At 40.1% G+C, this 19,835-nt stretch overlaps 1 protein-coding gene across 4 annotated transcripts in view; it reads right to left on the bottom strand.

Annotated features, from left to right (window-relative positions):
- KCNH1 (potassium voltage-gated channel subfamily H member 1) overlaps positions 1 to 19,835 on the bottom strand; it is a 372,158-nt gene that overhangs the window by 271,855 nt on the left and 80,468 nt on the right. For 2 of the 4 annotated variants that reach the window (XM_014739610.3, XM_070266741.1), the window contains exon 6: positions 18,455 to 18,847. In XM_014739610.3, the coding sequence (XP_014595096.2) occupies positions 18,455 to 18,847 (393 nt within the window). Of the gene's footprint in view, positions 1 to 18,373; positions 18,848 to 19,835 lie in introns of all 4 variants that reach the window. The other 2 variants (XM_023640768.2, XM_070266740.1) reach the window with 1 other exon arrangement.

Raw genomic sequence — 19,835 nt, 5'->3', positions numbered from 1 at the left:
AAAATGCATGAGCAAGACCTCAATAGCATTGTATTCTGACCAGTGATCAAGAACATATAAATATTAATAATTAAAATAACAATAAAGCTAACATTCACTCTGAGGTTTTGATATACCAAGCACTGCTCTACTCACTTCACCTGAATTAACTCATTTAATTCTCACCACAATCCCATAAAGTGGGTATAATAATTATCCCAATATTTCAGGTGAGCAACTGAGCACAGAGAAGTTAAATATAATTGCTCCAAGTTACACGGCTAATAAAAGGCAGAAGCTGGATTCAAATCTAGACAGTCTAAATGATAGTTCTAATAAAAACTCAATGAGATTCCAATTTTGACCTATCTAATTAGCAGTTTTAAAAATTAATATCTGGTGTTGGTGAGGCATGAGAAGACTAGCAGGAACCTTTGGAAACTTGTACAATCTTATTGATAGGCAAGCTGGTAGTATGTATCAAAAGCCTTTAAATTGTGCATTCCCACTGTCCTAATAATTCTTCTTTTAATAATTTTCCCAGAGAAATACTCAAGAGCTTCTGGTAATAGTGGACTAAGAAATTCAGATGATCTCTCGCATCAAAAACAACTACAAACCCTGGAAAAACTGTTTTTTAGCATCAGCAGAATGTATCAGTAAGCTAGTAAGGCAGTGAAGAATTGTGGGGTCAAATCCGGAAGATGATAGAAACCCAAAGAGCAAGTCCAGCATTTGGAACAGCTTTTCTCCTAGAGTATTTGCCAATTCTGTAGAGGCAACTAAGAGGCTGAAGATCTGAACATTGCCTTTTGACAGCCTCTTGGATTTAAGAGGACAAAAGGAAAAGTATGGAGGCTACCAAAGAAAGGGGCCCTGGTAATCCTGCTTTCAGCTGGAACCTCAATGACTATTCCTTAGAGCAGAGCAAACTAGAAAAAGTTCTGAAATACAGCTTCAAATCTCCTCAGTCCTTGAAACTGTATTTAGGTGAGTCTGGTTGCTAATGCTCTTAGCGAGCTTAAAGAAACTAATTTAAATATTCTCTGGAGGAAATAGCACCATCCTAGGCCCCACAATATTTTACAGTTTTTCACATAGAATGTCCAGCACACAATCAAAAATAATTAGGCACCTGAAGAGATAAAACAACATAAAAGAAAACTAAGAGAAACAACAGAATGCAATAGGATGAGACCCATCAAGATTTCAGATTATGGATTTATTGAAAATAGACATTAAAATAATTATCCTTAATGTATTTGACAACATAAAAGGTAAGATCAAGAATTTCAGAAGAAAATTAGAAACTATAAAATGAGGCAAATAGCAATTCTGACACTGAAAAACACAACAACCAAAATTAAGAATGCAATAGAAGGGGTTAAAAGTAATTAGGCAAAGCTAAAGAGTAAATTAGGAAACTGGGAGATGAGTCAGAAAAAAAGTATGCAGAATAATGCATGGAAAGACAGAGGTTAGAAAATACAAAAGCGAATATGAGACACAGGGGATTCAGTGAGGAGAGTTAAAATATACGTCCTGGGAATTCCAGAGCAGAGAAAAGAAAAAAGAGAAGTAAAGTTATAGAGAGGTAGTGGCTGAGAATTCTCTAAAACTGACCTCCCCCAAAAGGCTTCAATCCGTAACAGCCAAATCCAGCCAGCTGCTCGTTTTGAGAGGGCCTGTGAGTTAAGAATGGTTTTTGCATTTGCAAGGGTCATAAAAAAAGAAGAGAAGGAGGAGAGACCATATGTGGTCCACGCTACCTAAAATACGTATCTGCCCCTTTATGGAAAATGTTCATGATACCTGAGCCACAGATTTAAGAATCCTTTTGAACCCTGTACGCTCCTCTAAATCCACTCTCCTGCTCAGTGTCCCAGGTTGCCAATGAGGAGAACTAATAGAGATCGGAGGGAGAAAAAAGGAAAGTGAAATCAGGGTATTCATTTCCCCAGCTGTCTCCCTACAGGTCACCACACGCTGTCTGCATCCCTCAACCAAAGGTGATAGTTCCCGTAAAGTGGCTTTCTCCATACTGTCTGTCTGCTTCCAGCTTTTAGTAAAAGCTCCTCTCACTCCTTCATGCTAGAGGTAGTAAAGACTCCTAACTCTAATCCTCGTCCAGCCTCCTGCTGTTACTAGCCCCAGGTCTGCGCTGTCCCTCGCTGTGTTGCCTTATGTTGTTCAATGCCTTTGTAAATCATCACTTCAGTAACAGTCTCTTACCCATAAGGCCCCTGACAGATGGTGGCCACACCTAAGTATATCACAATTAAATTGACAGAAGAAGGAGAAGAGAAGGGAAAAAAATGGAAGAAAAAGAAAGTATCTTAAAAGCAGCCACAGGAAAAAAGATGGAACGCCTGACAATAGACAACAATTGTACTAAGAGCTGAATTCTCAAAGAAATAATAGAAGGCAGATGATTATGGAAAAATATATCCAAATAACCAAAAGAAAACAATTTTCAATCTAGAATTCAATATCTAGTGCAAACATCTTTCAAGAATTAAAGCGACATCAAGAGAATTCATCACCAGTAGATTAAATTAAATACTAAAGGCAGAAGGAAAACTTGACCAGATGGAAGCTAGGTGAAAAGGATAAGGAAAAATGAAAGGGAGGATAGATATGAATGAGTATTGCCTGCTTAAAACAACAATGAAAGTACATATAAAATATATATAATTGACAACAATCGCTCCTAAGTGAAGAAGACGGCAAAAGAATCTAAAGTGTTCTAAAACCCTTGCAACATCTGCGAAGAGGCACCATGCTAATCTATAATAGAACTGGACAAATCATGTTGTATTTTTCAGGGTACCCACCAAAAGAACAGTAAAAGAAAATAAAGGGTTAATAGGGAGTTGGAATAATACAAAATTATCAATCCCAAAGGAAGGTAAGAAATGAAATGAAAAAAGAAACAAGGAACAGGTGGGACAAAAAAGAGTGAATACCAAGACAGAATATATAAACCAAAATATCACATTAATTAAAGGCAATGAATTAAATCCTTCAAATTCAAGGCAAATGTGTCAGACTGGATTGCAAAATAGGCTACTTAGAAGAAATATATCTAAAATATAAGAATATAGCAAGGTTTCTGTCAAAAGATGGAAAAAATATACCACATAAACAGTCAAAATAGACAAAAAAGATGGTGTAGCACCATTAATATTGCACAAAGTAGACTTTACAGGAAAATTATTGCTAGACATACACCTTCCGTAATGTTAAAAGACTCAAATCACCAGAAAGATATAAAAATCCCAAAGTTCTAAAACAAAAGTTGTTTCTTTGAAGACATTTCATAACAAAGTTAATAAACCCCTGGCAATATTGATTAGGAAGAAAGAAAGAGAAAAAGAGAATGAGAGAATATAATCAATATCAGGAATCAGAAATGCAAAAAGGGACACCACCACTACATATCCTGTGGACATTAAAAGATAAAAGGATATTATTATTTATGAACAACTATACACTCATAACTTGAAATTTTAAATGCAATAGAAAAATTCCTAGAAAAATACAGTTTACAAAGATGAATTCCAGAAATAATAGACAATTTGAATGAGTCTTTGATTATTAAAATCATGAAATCCATAATTGAAAACATCCTCATAAAAGAAAATTTCAGGCCCAGATTGCCTCATTAGTAAATTCTAACAAACATTTAAGAAAGAAAGAAAACCAATGTTATACAAAATTACATTAATTAACACACTGTGATATTTGTGCAAGAATAGACAGACAAACCAATGGTAGAGAACTGAATCCAGAAAAAGACCCACGCCTATACAGACCTTTGATATCTGAAAGGCTGAACTGCAGACAAGTGAAGGTAGAATGTTATTTTCAAATGAATGGTCCTAGGTCAACCAGATATCCATATGGAGAAAAAAATTAAACTTGATCTCTATCTTACACCATACATAATAATCAGTTCCAAGTGGATTGCAGATCTAAATGTGAATGAGAATGATAAAACTTGTAGAAGATAATATAGGAAAATATCTTCATGAACTTGGGAGTGGGAAATTTAAACAAGACACAAAGACCCATAAAAAGATTGATAAGGGGCCAGCCTGGTGATGTAACAGTTAGATTCACACACTCCGCTTTGGTGGCCTGGGGTTTGCTGGTTTGGGTCCTGGGCACAGACTTGGCACCACTCATCAAGCCATGGTGTGGAAGCATCCCACATACAAAATAGAGGAAGACTGGCATGGATGTTAGCTCAGGGCCAATCTTCCTCACCAAAAAAAAAAAAAAAAAAAATTGGGAAATTGCTCTGATAAAGTTAAGAACTTTTGCTCATCAAAAGGCACCATTAAGAGAGAAAATAGGGAGGCCACATAGTGGAAAAAATATTTACAGCATATATAACCCACAAAGGGCTCATATCCAGACCTCATAAAGGACTTACGAATCACTTTTCTGAAAAGAAAATCTATTGTATATGGAAAAAGAGACTGCACAGGCACCTCATAAAAGAGGATAACCAAAATGACCACCCCTAACAAAAATTTATGCAAAGGTGTTAAACCTATTTAGTCATTAGAGACACACAAATCAAAACTACAATGAGAAACCACTGCAAACTCATTAGATTAGCTGGAATTAAACAAACTGAATGTACCAGTATTAGGGAGAAAGCAAAGCAGTGGCATTCTCATATATTGCAACCACTTTATGCAACCACTGAGAACAAGTGTTTGGCAGTATTTACTAAATAATACACCTAACACCTACACACCTACGGCCCAACAATTCCACTCTTTCCAATAGAAATGAGTGTACTGGTATGAATAAGAATGTTCATTAAATAAAAACATAAATAACCTAAATGAACGTCACAAGTAGATTGGATTAACAAATTGACGTATACTCATATAATAGGTTACAGGCAACAATGACAATGAACTAACTGCTGATACACTCAAAAACATGCCTGAATCTCTCTGAAGTCGTGCCGAACAAAATAAGACAACATAAAAGAATGCATTATTGTCTCATTTCATTTCTATAAAGTTCAGAAACAGCTACGAGGGAAACAGTGTTAAAATAGTGGCTGCTTTTGAGGAGGAGGAAAGAGAGTGACGAGGGGGGATGAGTGATGTCTGAGGGGTTCGTAACGTTCTATTTCTTGACCTAGATGATGGCCACCATAGATGATACATTTCTGTTTTGAGTATTTTCTTTTTTATGTTGTACTGCACAATAAAAAAGAAAAAGAAAAGAAATAATCAGGAATGTGACACAGGTTTATTTACAAAGATATTCTCTGTGGCACTGTTTGTGATGATTAGAAAAGTTTAAAAAAAAAGGAAATTACCTAAGTGTTGAGCACAAACTAATGATACATCCATACAATGGACTATTATATAATCATTTAAATTCATGCTGTAAAAGAATAATGTCATAGAAAGATAAAACCTATTGTTTAGACAGTAGAGTTCAATTCACTGCATACAGTATAATTCCATTTTAATAAAATACATGTCAAATATGTATGCATATATTACAAGAAAAATAAAACTTGAAACAACATAGGCCAAAATTTAGCTGTGAAATAAAATCATAGGCAATCTTTATTTCTTCATCCATATTTTCTACCTTTATACAGCTAACATATAAGTATATTCTTATTCTTATATTTCATAAGAAATGAAAAAATTCTTTTTCTAAAGATTGTCCAGAGGCTCTCAATGGTCAGACTTCACTTGGAAGTGCATCCTTGAAGCAGAATATTTCTCCTCTGAAGCCTGAAGCACTCTTATAAGCTACCACATGTGGACTCCAGAGTTAAATATCACATGATAATGTAGGAGGAAATTTTATGATGTCTGTAGGGCTCTGACACAGACTGCCAATCAGTGTCCTCATCAATTAGAGCTAAACCATGGGCCTCCTATTGCCCTTTTAGAGTTTCAATTGAGTTAAGAGATTCACTAACAAATGACTGGCTAATTTTTCATTAGCATTTGTCTTACTTCAGAAATAAAGAACAAACCAAAGAAAATGCCCTCTTTCCCTCTGCCTCACATGCAATGCCTTGTGCCTTAGTTTTTTTTCTTTTTTAAAAAATTATTTTATTGAGGTCACATTAGTTTATAACATTGTGTAAATTTCAGGTGGACATCATTATATTTCGGCTTCTGTATAGACTGCATCACGTTCACCACCAAAAGTCTAGTTTCCATCCGTCACCGTACAAATGTGCCCCTTTATCCCTTTCTGCTCTCATTGGTCCTTTTTGTTTCCCCACCCATCAGAGGTCCACCCCTCTTCCAATATCTTCCTAAACAGGCTTTTTTTTTTTTTCTGGGAAGCCTTCTATAATCCGTCTAACCCAAATCTGCTCATAAGTTTTCTCAGCATGTAGGAGTCCTGTAGGGCCTTTTGGAAGATCACTCCTTCATTGCTATAACTTTATCTTCCAGTGGCTTCTATAACTTTCAGTGTTCTCTTTCTCCTACCTCTCCGAATACTTCCCTCTGCCTGTATTTAGATGCATGAGGAAGAACAAAAACCAGTGAAAAAAAATGATCTCAAAGGTCTTGGAATCTATTTTTTATAAAAGGAATCAAAGGCCACATCACACCTATTAGGATGTCTACTCACGTTCACTAGGATGACTATATATGGAAAACAAGTGTTGGTGAGGACGTGGAGAAATCGGAACCCTTGTGCATTGCGGGTGGGAATGTAACGATGGTACAGCCACTGTGAAGACAGTATAGCAGTCCCTCAAAAAAATTAAACACAGAATTACCATATGATCCAGCAATCCCACTTCTGGGCATAGCCAAAGAATAAAAGCAGGAGCTTGAATAGATACATGTACACCCATATTCATAGCAGCATTATTCACAATAGCCAAAAAGTGAAAGCAACCCAAGTGTCCAACAACAGAGGAATGCATAAAGAAAATGCGGTATATCCAGATAATGGAATATTATTCAGGGGAAATTCAGAAACATGCTACAACACGGATGGACCTTGAGGACACTATGTGAAGTGAAATAAGCCAGTCCCAAACAGAAAAATACTGTATGATTCCTATTATGAGGTACCTAAAATAGCCAAGCTCATAGAGACAGAAAGAAGAATGGTGGTTTCCAGGGCCTGTGGGGAGGAGGAATGGGGAGTTATTGTTTAATAGGCACAGAGTTTCAGTCTTGCAAGGTGAAGAGAGTTCTGTGGATGAACGGTAGTGATGGTAGCACAACAATGTGAACGTACTGATGCCACTGAACTGTACACTTAAAAATGGTTAAGATGGTAAATCTTTTTTTTTTTTAAAGATGGGCCCTGAGCTTCAATCTATTACCAATCTTTCTTCTTCTTCTTCTTCTTCTTCTTCTTCTTCTTCTTCTTCTTCTCCCCAAAGCCCCCCAGTACATAGTGTATATTCTCGTCGTAGGTCCTTCTGGTTGTGCTGTGTGGGACGCCGCCTCAGCATGGCTTGATGAGTGGTGTTAGGCCCACGCCCAGGATCCCAACCAGTGAAACCCTGGGCCGATGAAGTGGAGCATGCGAACTTAACCACTCAGCCATGGGGTTGTTCCCAAGATGGCACATCTTATGTGTATTTTACCACAATTAAAAATTTTTTTAAATATTCTAAAATTGATTTTGGTGATGATTGTACAACTGTAAATATACTAAAACCACCGAATTGTACACTTTAAATGGGTGGATTGTATGATGTGCGAATTATATCTCAATGAATCTGTTACAAAAGGAAAAAAAGGAATCAAATATGCATTCTAGAAATGAAAACTGTATTTTAAACTAAGAACTATTTGGAAAGGTCTAACAGCAGACTGGTTACAGCAGAAGAGAGAATTAGTAAATTAGAAAATAGGTCAATAAAAATTAGTCAACCTGAATTAATAGATGGAAAAGAAAATGAAGAACAGAACAGAAGAGATATGTGGAATATAGTCAAACAGTCTAACATTTATGTAACTGGAGTCCTACAAGGACAGAAGAGAGAGAATGGAGTCGAAGTATTATATGAAGAAATAGGAGCCAAGATTTTTCCAAAAATTATCAGTCATCAATCCACAAATTCAAGAAGCTCAGCAAATACAAAGCAAGATGAATACAAAACATAAAAAAACACCAAGGGACTCAACAGTCAAAATGTTGAAAACAAAAAATAAAGAGGAAATTTTACAAGAACCTGAGGAAAAAAAGACACATTACATTGAGCAGAACAACAATAGGATGGCACCTGAATTCTCAACAGAAGCAATAGCATATTTAACCTGCTAAACGATTCAAAACGAAAAAAGCAAACCTATAATTTTATACCAAGAGAAAATAAAGACATTATTAAACAAATGATAAGAAAACTTCATTACCAAAAGAACTGTGCTGTGAAAAAAACTAAAGGAGATCTTCAGGCTAAAAGATATTGATCCCAGAAGGAAATATGAAACTAAAGAGAAGAGTGAAAAACATATGGATAAATATAAAAGAATAATGGCAATTGAAAGCAATAATGATAACAAAGTATTGTAGGTTTATAACAAAAATAGCACAAAGGGCAAAAAGGAGGGTAAATAGAATTAAACTGTTCGTAAAGATCTTCTGTTGTTTGAAAAGTGGTAAAAGTACTCATTTCAATAGCTTTTAACGTGTGGAGAATGCAACTGTAATCTCTAGGGTAAGCACTAAAAGAATAAAACAAAAATATACAACAAAAAAGCTAAGAGAGGAAATTAAAGGGAATAATAAACAAATATTTATTAATCCAAAGAAGGTAGGAAAGGAGGAATAAAAGAACCAAAAAATAGGTATGAGAAACAGAAAACAAATAGCAAGATGGTACAGTAAGACCTAATGATAGCAACAATTATAAGACAAACATGTGGACAAAATATTCCAATTACAAGACAAATGTTGATGAACCAGATTTCCAAAAACTTAAAACGAATCAACGCTTTGCAATTTATTTACAAGGGATACTCTTTAAAAATAAGGACACAAGAAAAATATTGATTTCTGAATAGTCCTATATCTGCTAAAGAAATTGAAATCATAATTTAAAATCTTCCCATCCCCCCACAAAATTTCAGACCCACATAGCTTCACTGATGAATTATTTAAGGATGAAATAATACCAATCTTACACAAATTCTTTCAGAGACCAGTGGAAGAGTATATACTTCCCTGTATAAACCTGAGAAGGATATAACAAGGGAAAAGAGATTAAAGGCCAGTGTCTCTCATGAACATAAATGCTAAATTCCTAAATAAAGTATTAGAAAATTTACAGTTATGTAGCAAAGGCAATACATCATGACCAACTAGGGTTTATTCCAGGAATGCAGGGTTAATTCAACATTCAAAAGTTAATCAAAACAATTCACCACATTAACAAAATAAAGGAGAAAAAACATATTATTTCAATAAATGCAGAAAAGGTATTCAGTAAAATTCAAAACATGTTAATAATAAAAACTCTCAGAAAACTAGGCATATAAGAGACACTCCTTAATCTAATAAGGAGTATTTACAAGCCACAAACAACTAAAGTCAACAACATATTTAACGGTAAAATACTGAACATATTCCTCCTGAGATTAAAAATAAGACAAGGATATCTACTCTCTCCACTTCCATTCAACATTACAGTGGAGATTCTAGCCAGGACTAAGTCAAGAAAAAGAAACAAGAGGTATAAATTTTGGAAAGAAAAAAAGTGGAATAGTTTTTATTCACAAAGCCATGATTGTGCATATAAAAAATGCAAAAGAACCTACAAAATATTCAAGTTAATAAGCAAATCTGGCCACTTTGCTGCAAACAAAGTCAATAAAAAAACTTTAGACAGTCGTGCATCGCTTAATAATGAGGACATGTTCTGAGAAATGCCTCGTTAGGCAATTTCATCGTTGTGCGAACATCATAGAATGTACTTTACAAACCTAGATGGTGCAGCCTGCTACACACCTAGGCTATATGGTACTAATCTTATGGGGCCACTGTTGTATATGCCGTCTGTCGTTGACCAAAATGTCATTATGCAGCATATGACTATACTAACAATAAACTAGGAAATGAAATTGTTAAAAATCCCATTTACAGAACACCAAAAACACCAGGTATCTAGCAATAAGTTTAACAACAACAATGAAAAAGATGTATCAACCCTTGACACTGAAAACTAGACAATATTGCTAAGATAAATTAAAGACCTAAATAAATGAAGAGTGAATGGTCACAATTCGAAGAACTCAGTATTAGACTTCCATTCTCTCCAAATTTGGTTTTTAGATTTAATGTGATGCCAATCAAAATCTCAACAGGTTTCTTAGGTTTGGGTGGAAATTGGCAAGCTAACCCTAAAATTTATATGGATGTGCAAAGGACCTGGAATAGACATGGCCATCTTGAAGAGAAAGAACAAAGGTAACTGATTCTAATTCTTACTATCAAGCTATGCTCATTAAGACAGTGCGGTCCTCACATAAGAATAGACAAACCAGTGGAACATAGCAGAGTCCAAAAATAAACCCCCACATGCACAGTCACTTGATTTATGACCAGGGGTAGTGCGGTGGTGGAGGCAACGGCCTAACTGCAGCAGGTTCAGGGGAACTGTGCACTTCCCTTGCAGGGCACTGCCTGGGGGACACGGAGGGCGTTCCAAGCGCACCGAGGGTGGATCTAGGTAGTGAAGGGGTCCTCCAGACACAGAGAGGCTCTGCAGCACAGCCCAGAGGAGCCAGAGAGCTGGGTCCAACTGGCATTCAGGCTGGGAGCTTGGCCAGGCATTAGGACTGAGGGCCAGAGGAACAAGAGATTTAGGGCTGGGGGGAGGGGGGTGGCTTCAGCGCAGCTGGGGAGGTAACAGCAGTGGGTTTAAGGGAACAAGAAGAGGGGAAGTGGAGACACACGTCACTTCCCTCTCATTCTCACCACTGCTGCCTGGCTACAACTTCAAAATCAAAGTCAAACCATGTCACACTCCCAGTGAAAAACCCTGATGGTTGCCTTTTGACCACATGACACAACACAAACTCCTTGGCAAGACTCTGGGACTCTACCACTGGATTTTGCCTCTCTCTCTCACCACTCCTCCCTTCCCCACTGCTGACTCTGCTTTGGATGAATGAATGCCTTGCTCATCCCTAAGAGCACACCCCCCTGCACATGCTCTCTCCTCTTCCAAGAATGTCCTCCTTATTCCATGTCAGACTAACCAGTCATCTCCTCCAGGAAGCCTTCCTGGATTCTCTCGCTAGGCTGAGTGCTCCCCGTTGTTAGTAAGCCATAACATCCGGGGCTGACCCCTGGAGCAGCACAGCTCACATCCTCTGCCAGTGTCTATTTTCTGTGGCCCCTGTTAGACAGGGCCTCCTTGAGAAGTTGTAGTCCCATCCCCTATCAACCTAAGTCAATAAGATTTCTTTAAAGAAGGAACAACCTTAAAGAGGTACCAAGAAAAGTTGCTAGAGAATTAAAAGAAAAGTAGAACTTGGGTTGGCCAGAAAGGAGCCTGGGCGAGAACGGACAGTGTGAGAGCAGAGGGCAATCAGGCACAGCGGCTGAGTCTATTTTGCTCCAAAATGCAATACTCTTGCATTGCCTCAGAGCATCATTAACTTCTACATTTTTTAAAATTCTGGAATCACAGTTTCACTGCTGTAAGTCACTGCTTCTGGGAGCCCACCCTGGATCAACTTCCTGCTGTTAAAAATGCTCCCACTCCGGGGCGGGCCCTGTGGCGCAGCGGTTAAATTCACGTGTTCCACTTGGGCAGCCTGGGGTTCGCCAGTTCAGATCTCGGGTGCGGACATGGCACCACTTGGCACGCCATGCTGTGGTAGGCGTCCCACATATAAAGTAGAGGAAGATGGGCATGGATGTTATCTCAGGGCCAGTCTTCCTCAGCAAGAAGAGGAAGATTGGCAGCAGTTAGCTCAGGGCTAATCTTCCTCAAAAAAAAAAAAAAATGAAAATAAGAGGAAATAAATGAAATAAGTAAATAAATGAAATAAAGAGGAATATGCTGGATTCTCCTTGTCAGTGAAAGCAAGGAGATGACAATATTGGCAGCATGGGGACAGCAACAACATTGATAACATCTCAGATCTTGGCCACTGACCACTGCTGGCAAGTCAGCATCATCAAGAGAAATACGCTCATCAGCAGCACCTCCTGCCGCTAACAAGACACGTGGATGGAAACTACGATATGTCTGGTTTTATCCCCTTTTTGCCAACATCCTTGGACATTGGAAATACTCAGCACAAACATAAAAGATAGAAATACCAAGTAAAAGAGAGTGAAATGTGAGGATATTATAATACAATTTTGTTTTCCTGTCCATTTGTATTATCAGACACAACAACTTGCATTACACATTGTCGGTTTTTATACAGGAGATAGCACAGGCTGCCAAGCCAGGCCATTCTGCAGGCCAGTGTCTCAGTTCCTCTCCCCTCTGCATGTCCAAGGGACCTATGAGAAGAGGAAATCCCAGAACAAGGCCTGCACTGATCAGGTTTACATAACCTACGCTATTCAAGAATGAGATTTTTTAATTCCTGTTACTGAACAGATAAACAAATTATGGTATATTCATACAAGGGAATATATTCAGCAATGAAAAGAAATGAGCTATCAGACACCCCCCAAAAGACGTGGAAGAACTTTAAATGCTAAGAACCCAGTAAATGAATGAAGCCCATCTAAAAAGGCTACATACTATATGATTCCAACATTATGACATTCTGGAAAAGGCGAAACTACGAAGACAGGAAAAAAGATCAGTGGTTGCCAAGGCTTGGAGGGGAGGGAGAGATGAGTATGCGAAGCACGGAGGATGTTTGAGCAGCAAAACTTCTCTGTACGACACATAATGGGGGACACATGTCATTATCCACTTGTCAGAACCCATAAAACATTTACTACAGAGAGTGAACCCTAATGTAAAGAATGGACTTTAGCTAATAATAATGTATCAGTGTTGGCTGTAACAAATCTATCACCCTAATGCAAGATGTTAATAATAGGGGAAACTGTGGGTGGTGGAGGTGGTCTGTACTTTCCGCTCTATTTCTCTATAAACCTAAAACTGCTCTGAAAAATAGTGTATTCATAAAAAAGAATTTTGCTGCTACAAGCAAAGCAGGTTACCTTTATTGCTGGGATTCTAGGAAAGAAAAGTGCTGGTCATCTCATGACTTTTAGCTGACAGCTTGCTATTAGCTTTCAGCTGGACAGCAGAAGAGTTACCGGCGTGAAAATTGAAATGGTGTCCATCTACCTAAATAGATACCACAGGTGAGGATAGACAACCACAAATTAACAGGATGAGTGGTGTACATGGGTCCAAATTGCTTTCAGCATCAGTGATATGGAAATCATGGAAGAGCTGGGAATAGCGAACCTAGAAGAACATAGCGGGGAGCCCACCTGCCAAGGAGAGAGAAACAGGTGGGCAACCAGCCCTTGGAGTCACTTCCGACCTCCATGTTCACCGTCCAGCCCTGCACACATGCACCAGCGACCTCAGCTTAGGGTCACCCAGGCTGACCACCCTAACCTCTCACCTGTCAGCTGTGGGAGAGGGATGTGGAAGGGGCCATGCCACAGAATGATTCAGAGAGGGGGACCTAGAGAATGAAATGCACAGCCTGGTCTACTCTGTCTCCAGATCTTTCATGAGGCACCATGGCCCACAGGGAAAAGCGCAGGACTGGGAGTCAAGAGACTGGAGTCTAGTTTTACGACCGCAAAACTGCTGCCATCAGGCAGGAGGACAACCTGGCCTTTTCCCCACATGTGCAGAGCAGAGAGAAAAATATCTGCCTTAGAGCCACAGGAGGTTCCAAGTGAGTTGGACCCATCTTACAGGTGAGGCAAGCAAAGTCCAGAGAGACGAAATGATTTTCATAAGTTTGCACAGCTGGGTGGCAGTCACACGTGGCTGACAAATCACATTCCACTTCAGGGCAGTTCCTACACTGGCACAGAGCTAGAATAAAGATAATCTGTGGGAAAGTATTTGGGAAAGGTAAAAGCTCTAGACAAAGGGAAGCTCTTGTCAGTGCTATTGCCTTTCATCAGCACACCTTGGTCCTGTTCTGCTCCAAGGTGAGCATCCCCTGTGAGAGTGGGCTCTTGGCAAGTGTCAGCTGTGTCACCAGCACTAGCTGGTCATGCTGCTGTCTGAGGTGACAGAACCAGGGATGGAAGGGAATAACTGGCCTCCTCCAGGCCCCAGGGTGCCAGAATTGTGACCTGGAAGATGGTATGATCGGTTCCATTCTCCTGTTTACATTTCCACACACCAATGGCAATCAGCAATAAGGTTTCCTTAGGAGAGGGAACATGTTTTGCGAATAATAATTCCATCTTTAATCCGTGAGGTACACCAGGTCAGTAATCCACAAAGTGCTTGAAAGCAACTCATTTGGCTTTTGCTTCAGCATACCCATTCCATGCTTTAGTTCACCCAGTTTCCAGACCTTTTGTCCTCTAACCGGTTTAACGAATGTGCAAACATATTCCCAAACAGCCTCCAAAACAGATTATTACCAACAGACTGGAGAATGACGCAAATGTAGGCCATCTACATAAGTGAAACAAGGGGAGCCAAAAGGGATCATTGGTGTGGCTTAAAGCATGGAGATGGGCTACATCCACAGGGCTGAATTCACAATTGCTGGCTTTAGCAATTTAGCCTGGTTCTTTCTTAACCCAAGCCTTGGGTGGGTCCAATCCTTTCATTTCAAGAGCCCCCCTCCCCAAGACCCACACCCACTCCCCAACCCCACATACACACAGATGGCAAAGCCACCACCGCTCATTTCCCTCTTCTTTGGTGGTATCCACTGGGACACAATTCCATTGGCATAATTAGGAGGACACCAGAGAGAACTCAGCTCCATGCATTTTTTATGAGAAATGAGTCAATAATTTCTTATTTGTCCCCACACTCTCCCAGAGAAAGGAGCTCGAGCAGAGGGAGCTGCAATCTTAGATAAGCAACTCCCAAAAGCATGGGTAACAAGACAGCCTGTGGTGAAAGTGAGCCATTGATCAGAATTCTCCTACCGAAGGGATTTTCCCCAGCCTAGTCCAGGTTTGATGGGTGGGGTGCTCTTCATGGCCTCCCCAACCTCCTCTAAGCCCCACTAGCCCTTCATTCCTACTAATTCAATGGTGCCTTTTAACAAAAGGCCGGTGCTGCAAAATCAAGCTGGGTCTGTCCCTCTGCAAGCATCTTAAACTGCCCATCTCATGGCAACACAGTTGCCTTGGGGAAAATGCAGCTGCCCACTTCCCTGTGCCCTGTATCCAATGTCCCCACCACAATCACCAAGCCAAGGGAAGGGGTGAGCCACATACAGGAAACTTCTCAATCAGTTTTGACTCAACTGTGTCCTTCAGTATTTTATCCCTATTTTATCAACACTGTCACTATTAAGAACAGAGAAGAGTCAGAAGGGGACTCATTATTGCTGTGGCCATATGATTTGCTGTGCCATCTTGAGTGAGTCATACTCCCCCTGAGTCTGTTTCCTTATTTGTGAGCTAAAAGGGTTGAACTAGGGACCAGCCCAGTGGCACAGCAGTTAAGTTCACACGTTCTGCTTCGGCGGCCTGGGGTTTGCCAGTTCAGATCCCAGGTGCGGACCTGTGCACCACTTGTCAAGCCATGCTGTGGCAGACGTTCCACATATAAAGCAGAGGAAGACGGGCACGATGTTGGCTGAGGGCCAGTCTTCCTCAGCAAAAAGAGGAGGATTGGCGACAGATTTTAGCTCAGGGCTAATCTCAAAAAAAAAAAAAGGTTAAACTAGGTGACCTCCATGGTCCTACTGGGCTCTGACCTTCAATAGGTCTACTTATCCTAACCCTGCAAGTGCCCTCATCCCATCCCACCTTCTTCCCACCCCCACTGCAGGTAAGAGGTCAGGGTGCCAGGCCTCCTGTTTTAGAATCAGCTTCTGGAGATGAGACTCATGCACATGAGATTTCAGAACTCACCAAACTACAGCTACCAGAGAACTCAAATAACCCACTGTCCAAATGCCATGCCTTCAGGCAAGAAAGGCAGTATTTTCCCCAAGATGTAGATAGGAAATGTACTGCAGAAAGGCTGAATGACATGCACACAGTTCCTGGCTCTCCTAATAGGTGATACCAAGAGAACTAGAAGCCAAATATTCAGGTTCCTCACGCTGATCTCCCCCAACACCACCACAATTGTCACAAAAAGGCATTATTTCGGGTGTCAACCAAAGCTTTAGAAGGAATTACCAGATACAAAACCAAGTCTTTGTGGAAGCAAATCGTAGCTACAGCCCCTTAATATTCATATTATTACTTACGATCAAGAGATTGTAGTAAGGCTTTGATGCTAAACTCTTTGCCAACTAGAAAGCTACAGATAAATGATGCTTTTCCTGTCTACAATCTATTTCGTGAAACTAGAAATCAGAAGCCGTGTTGGGGTCCCTACAATTAATGGCAAAGGAGTTCCAACACAGCAGACACAGTGTTTGGGGAGAAGCCGTCTGCTCTGCTAACCTCCAAGGTAATCTTGACACATTCACATATGTGTTTGTAGCTCTGCCAATGTTTAATAAGAACCCAGGGAAGACGAAGAACTGTTCTATTTATCTGTAAAATTTCAATGCCATTGTTATAAATAGCAAATGGTTTATTTTAAAAGCTTGAGTGGTTTTTTTAAAGTTAAATTTCATTTCCCATATGTGTGTATAAGAAGCTCTTTTAGGTTGAAATAATTCATTTGAATTATCTAAGCCAAAATGATCATCTTTTCCTCACTAACGAACATAAAATTTTCTAGAAATGTGTTCACGGAGAAAAATATCCTTCTCAACATGTACTAAAATTCACATTTAAGAATCCAAACATTCACTTTAGGGGTGATTTTGTTCTTGTAAATGATCAGTCTCGACTCATTTAATCCCCCCACAAAATTAACACATGCCACTCAGAGAACTCTTCCTTGGGATTTTAAAGTATGTTAAAACACACCACACAGGTAAAAGCAGGGGTTGTCCTAAGTCTAGAGCATCTATCTGAACGTCATCTCTTCTTCCCTGCAAAGAGCAGCGGTAGGCAGTTGGGTTCTCACAAAGGGAGAGGCTGGAGTCCTTGCCCACTACTGATACTGATCTGAAGGCAGAGAGGCATTGTTATGCCACCAGCAAGACACAGAGTCACCGGCCAGGTCCTGTGATCCTGGCAGGGAGCTGACTGTTCCTTCCAACTATCTCAAGGTTAAGTCCCAGCAGTCCATTAGCCCTGAGAATGTGTTTTGCCTCAACTCAGCCTCCAGATGGCTTCCTGGATTACCCACTCAGTTAACAGCCCAGCCAGACTGAGACCTCTGGGACTCCCTGTAATCTGAGGCCACGAGGGTCCATTGCTAAAGAGGCTGAAGATTTACGAGATGAACTGCCTTATCTTAATCCATCTGGAGTGTCAGCTAAGGAGTAGGAGAAGAGAAGGACAAGCCCCATAGAACACTTAAACCAGATAAGACTTTGACAGTGCAATGACTTGAGAACTTGCTTTTTCAAAGGAGAAAATCACTTTAATGGCCCTGCCCCTTCCTGTTGCAACATGTCTCAGGCACCCATTCACTGACTGTTTAAGCATGCCCTGATTCCAACACATTTACAGGGCATTTATCGTCTTTTAATTCTGTGGCCTGCAGGATTAAGAATCCAAACAGTGTGATCCAATCACAACACTACTCCTCTTAGTCACGAGAGCCTGATTTAACCATAGCCTGACTCCCGCAGCAAATTTAGTAAAGGATGAATGTGGAAAACTGAATGCCCGGTCACCTCCAAAACTCATTTTAGCAGAGAAACAACTCATTCTTTTCCAACATTTACCAAAAGAAAAAAAAAAAGCAAGCAAGCAAGTAAACATGGAGGAAAACAGTGTCTTTGTTGCCAGGAGTTAATTAGCTATGAAACAGCCAAAGGTCAGCAGCAGAGGATAGACAAGCCGCCATAATTAGAATAATGAATAGGTAGGCATTCAGCAATTGCATACGGAGTAAAAGATTCACCAATGCAGTGACAGTGCATGCCTGCTCCAGCAGCCCCACCACCCCTGAGCCAGCAGCTTGCACTCCATGTGGAGTAAGAGGGAAGCCTTTGGTCTCTTCCACATCCAATCACTGACATGCAGGGCCTCCACAGCTCCAAAGGACAAGAACAGCAGGCAAGGATATTTATCAAGCATGCTCCCTCTGTTCCGGACATCAGTCATGCTAGTTCCCACTCATTCAATTACTCTTCCGTTGACCACCCACATTTAATCCAGCTTTAAAGACAAGACAACAAGGTCTGAGATTTGAGGGATGTACCTGACTCTCTCTCCCCTCCAGGGGTGGTGGAATCTGATCAGCAAAACCAATCTTCCCTGGATCACCCATAAAGGCACTAACCTCATCCACGTTCTCAAAAGCGTTGATGACATCATAGGGCAAACAGGAGAGAAGGTCAATCACAAACCACGTCTTCAGGTAGTTCATGCGGATGAGTTTGGGGTCGGAAATCACCTCCCCAGCTGGTCCAACAAAGGTGGTGTGAAAATTCAGCACAATGTCCACCAAGAAGATGACATCCACGATGCTATCCACAACCAGCCAGGCCACGTTGTTCTGCCTGGTTTTAAAGGAGACATTGTAAGGGACCAAGATGGCTGTATAGAATGTTAAGATCAAGATGATCCAATCCCACGTGGTCTTAAAAACACAGTAATGTAAGATGATGTGAGGGGGAGTCTTTGGTGCCTCTTGCTTGTACTGGGGAAGGATGTCTGAGCCCAGCTGCAGGACCTGTACAGAAAAACACAGGCAAGAGAGAACTATGTTAGGATTTCATTGCAAGCACCTAACCAGTCAGCATCTGTCACTGACAAATACTCATGACACTCCAAACAGACCATTAGGTACAGGAGCAGTACTAGAAGAGAATGGGAGAATGGAAGTAAACATTATAATATAAATAATCATAATGAAACAATGACAAACTATTGTTTGGCTTACTGTGAGCCAAGCATTGTACTAAATACTCCACCTACATTTATTATCTGACTTAATTCTAAATACAACCTTGTTTTATTAGCCAGTTATTATTCTAGGTGACAAGAGACAAACTGAGGCTCAAGAGAATTAAGCAACTTTTCTCAACAAGTATTTATTGCTCTGTGCAAGGAACTGTTCCAGACACTGGACATACAGCAATGAAGAAAACAGCATGACTCCTTCTTTCCTAGAGCTCAGTCTAGCAGACAAATCAAGATAATTTCAAATTGTGATAAGAGCTAAACAAGAAGTGGGAGAGACACACAGTGAGTTGATAGGATGTGACTTGACAAATAGGAGAGAGAGACAGTTTGAAGGGAAACCTGAATGACAACAAGGAACCAGCCATTCAAACTCATGTGGAAAAATTATCTGAGGCAGGGAGCATAACTGGTCTAATGACCTGCAGGTAAGACAAGCTTGATAGTTTCAGGAAAAGGAAGAATTCTGGTGTGACTGAAGCATGCTGAATTCAGAGGAAAGGGAAGATGATGAGCTCAAAGGGGAAGGAGAAACCAGACCACAAAGGATCTGGTGGACCCTGGGAAAGTGTTGCATTTTATTCTCAGTATTTCTGAGTACAGCTGGAGGGTTTTAAGCAGGAGAATAATAATCCGATACATGTTTTTAAAAGTTCACCCTGGCTGCTGTGTAGATAATGAATTGAGGCAAAGGGTTAGAGGGAAGAACAGAATGAGAGAAGCTATTACAACAGCCTGGGAACAAAGATGGGGTGATG

Source organism: Equus caballus, chromosome 5, assembly GCF_041296265.1.
Source record: "Equus caballus isolate H_3958 breed thoroughbred chromosome 5, TB-T2T, whole genome shotgun sequence".
NCBI classification, from domain to species: Eukaryota; Metazoa; Chordata; class Mammalia; order Perissodactyla; family Equidae; genus Equus; species Equus caballus.
This window is presented reverse-complemented; position numbering and strand designations above follow the sequence as displayed.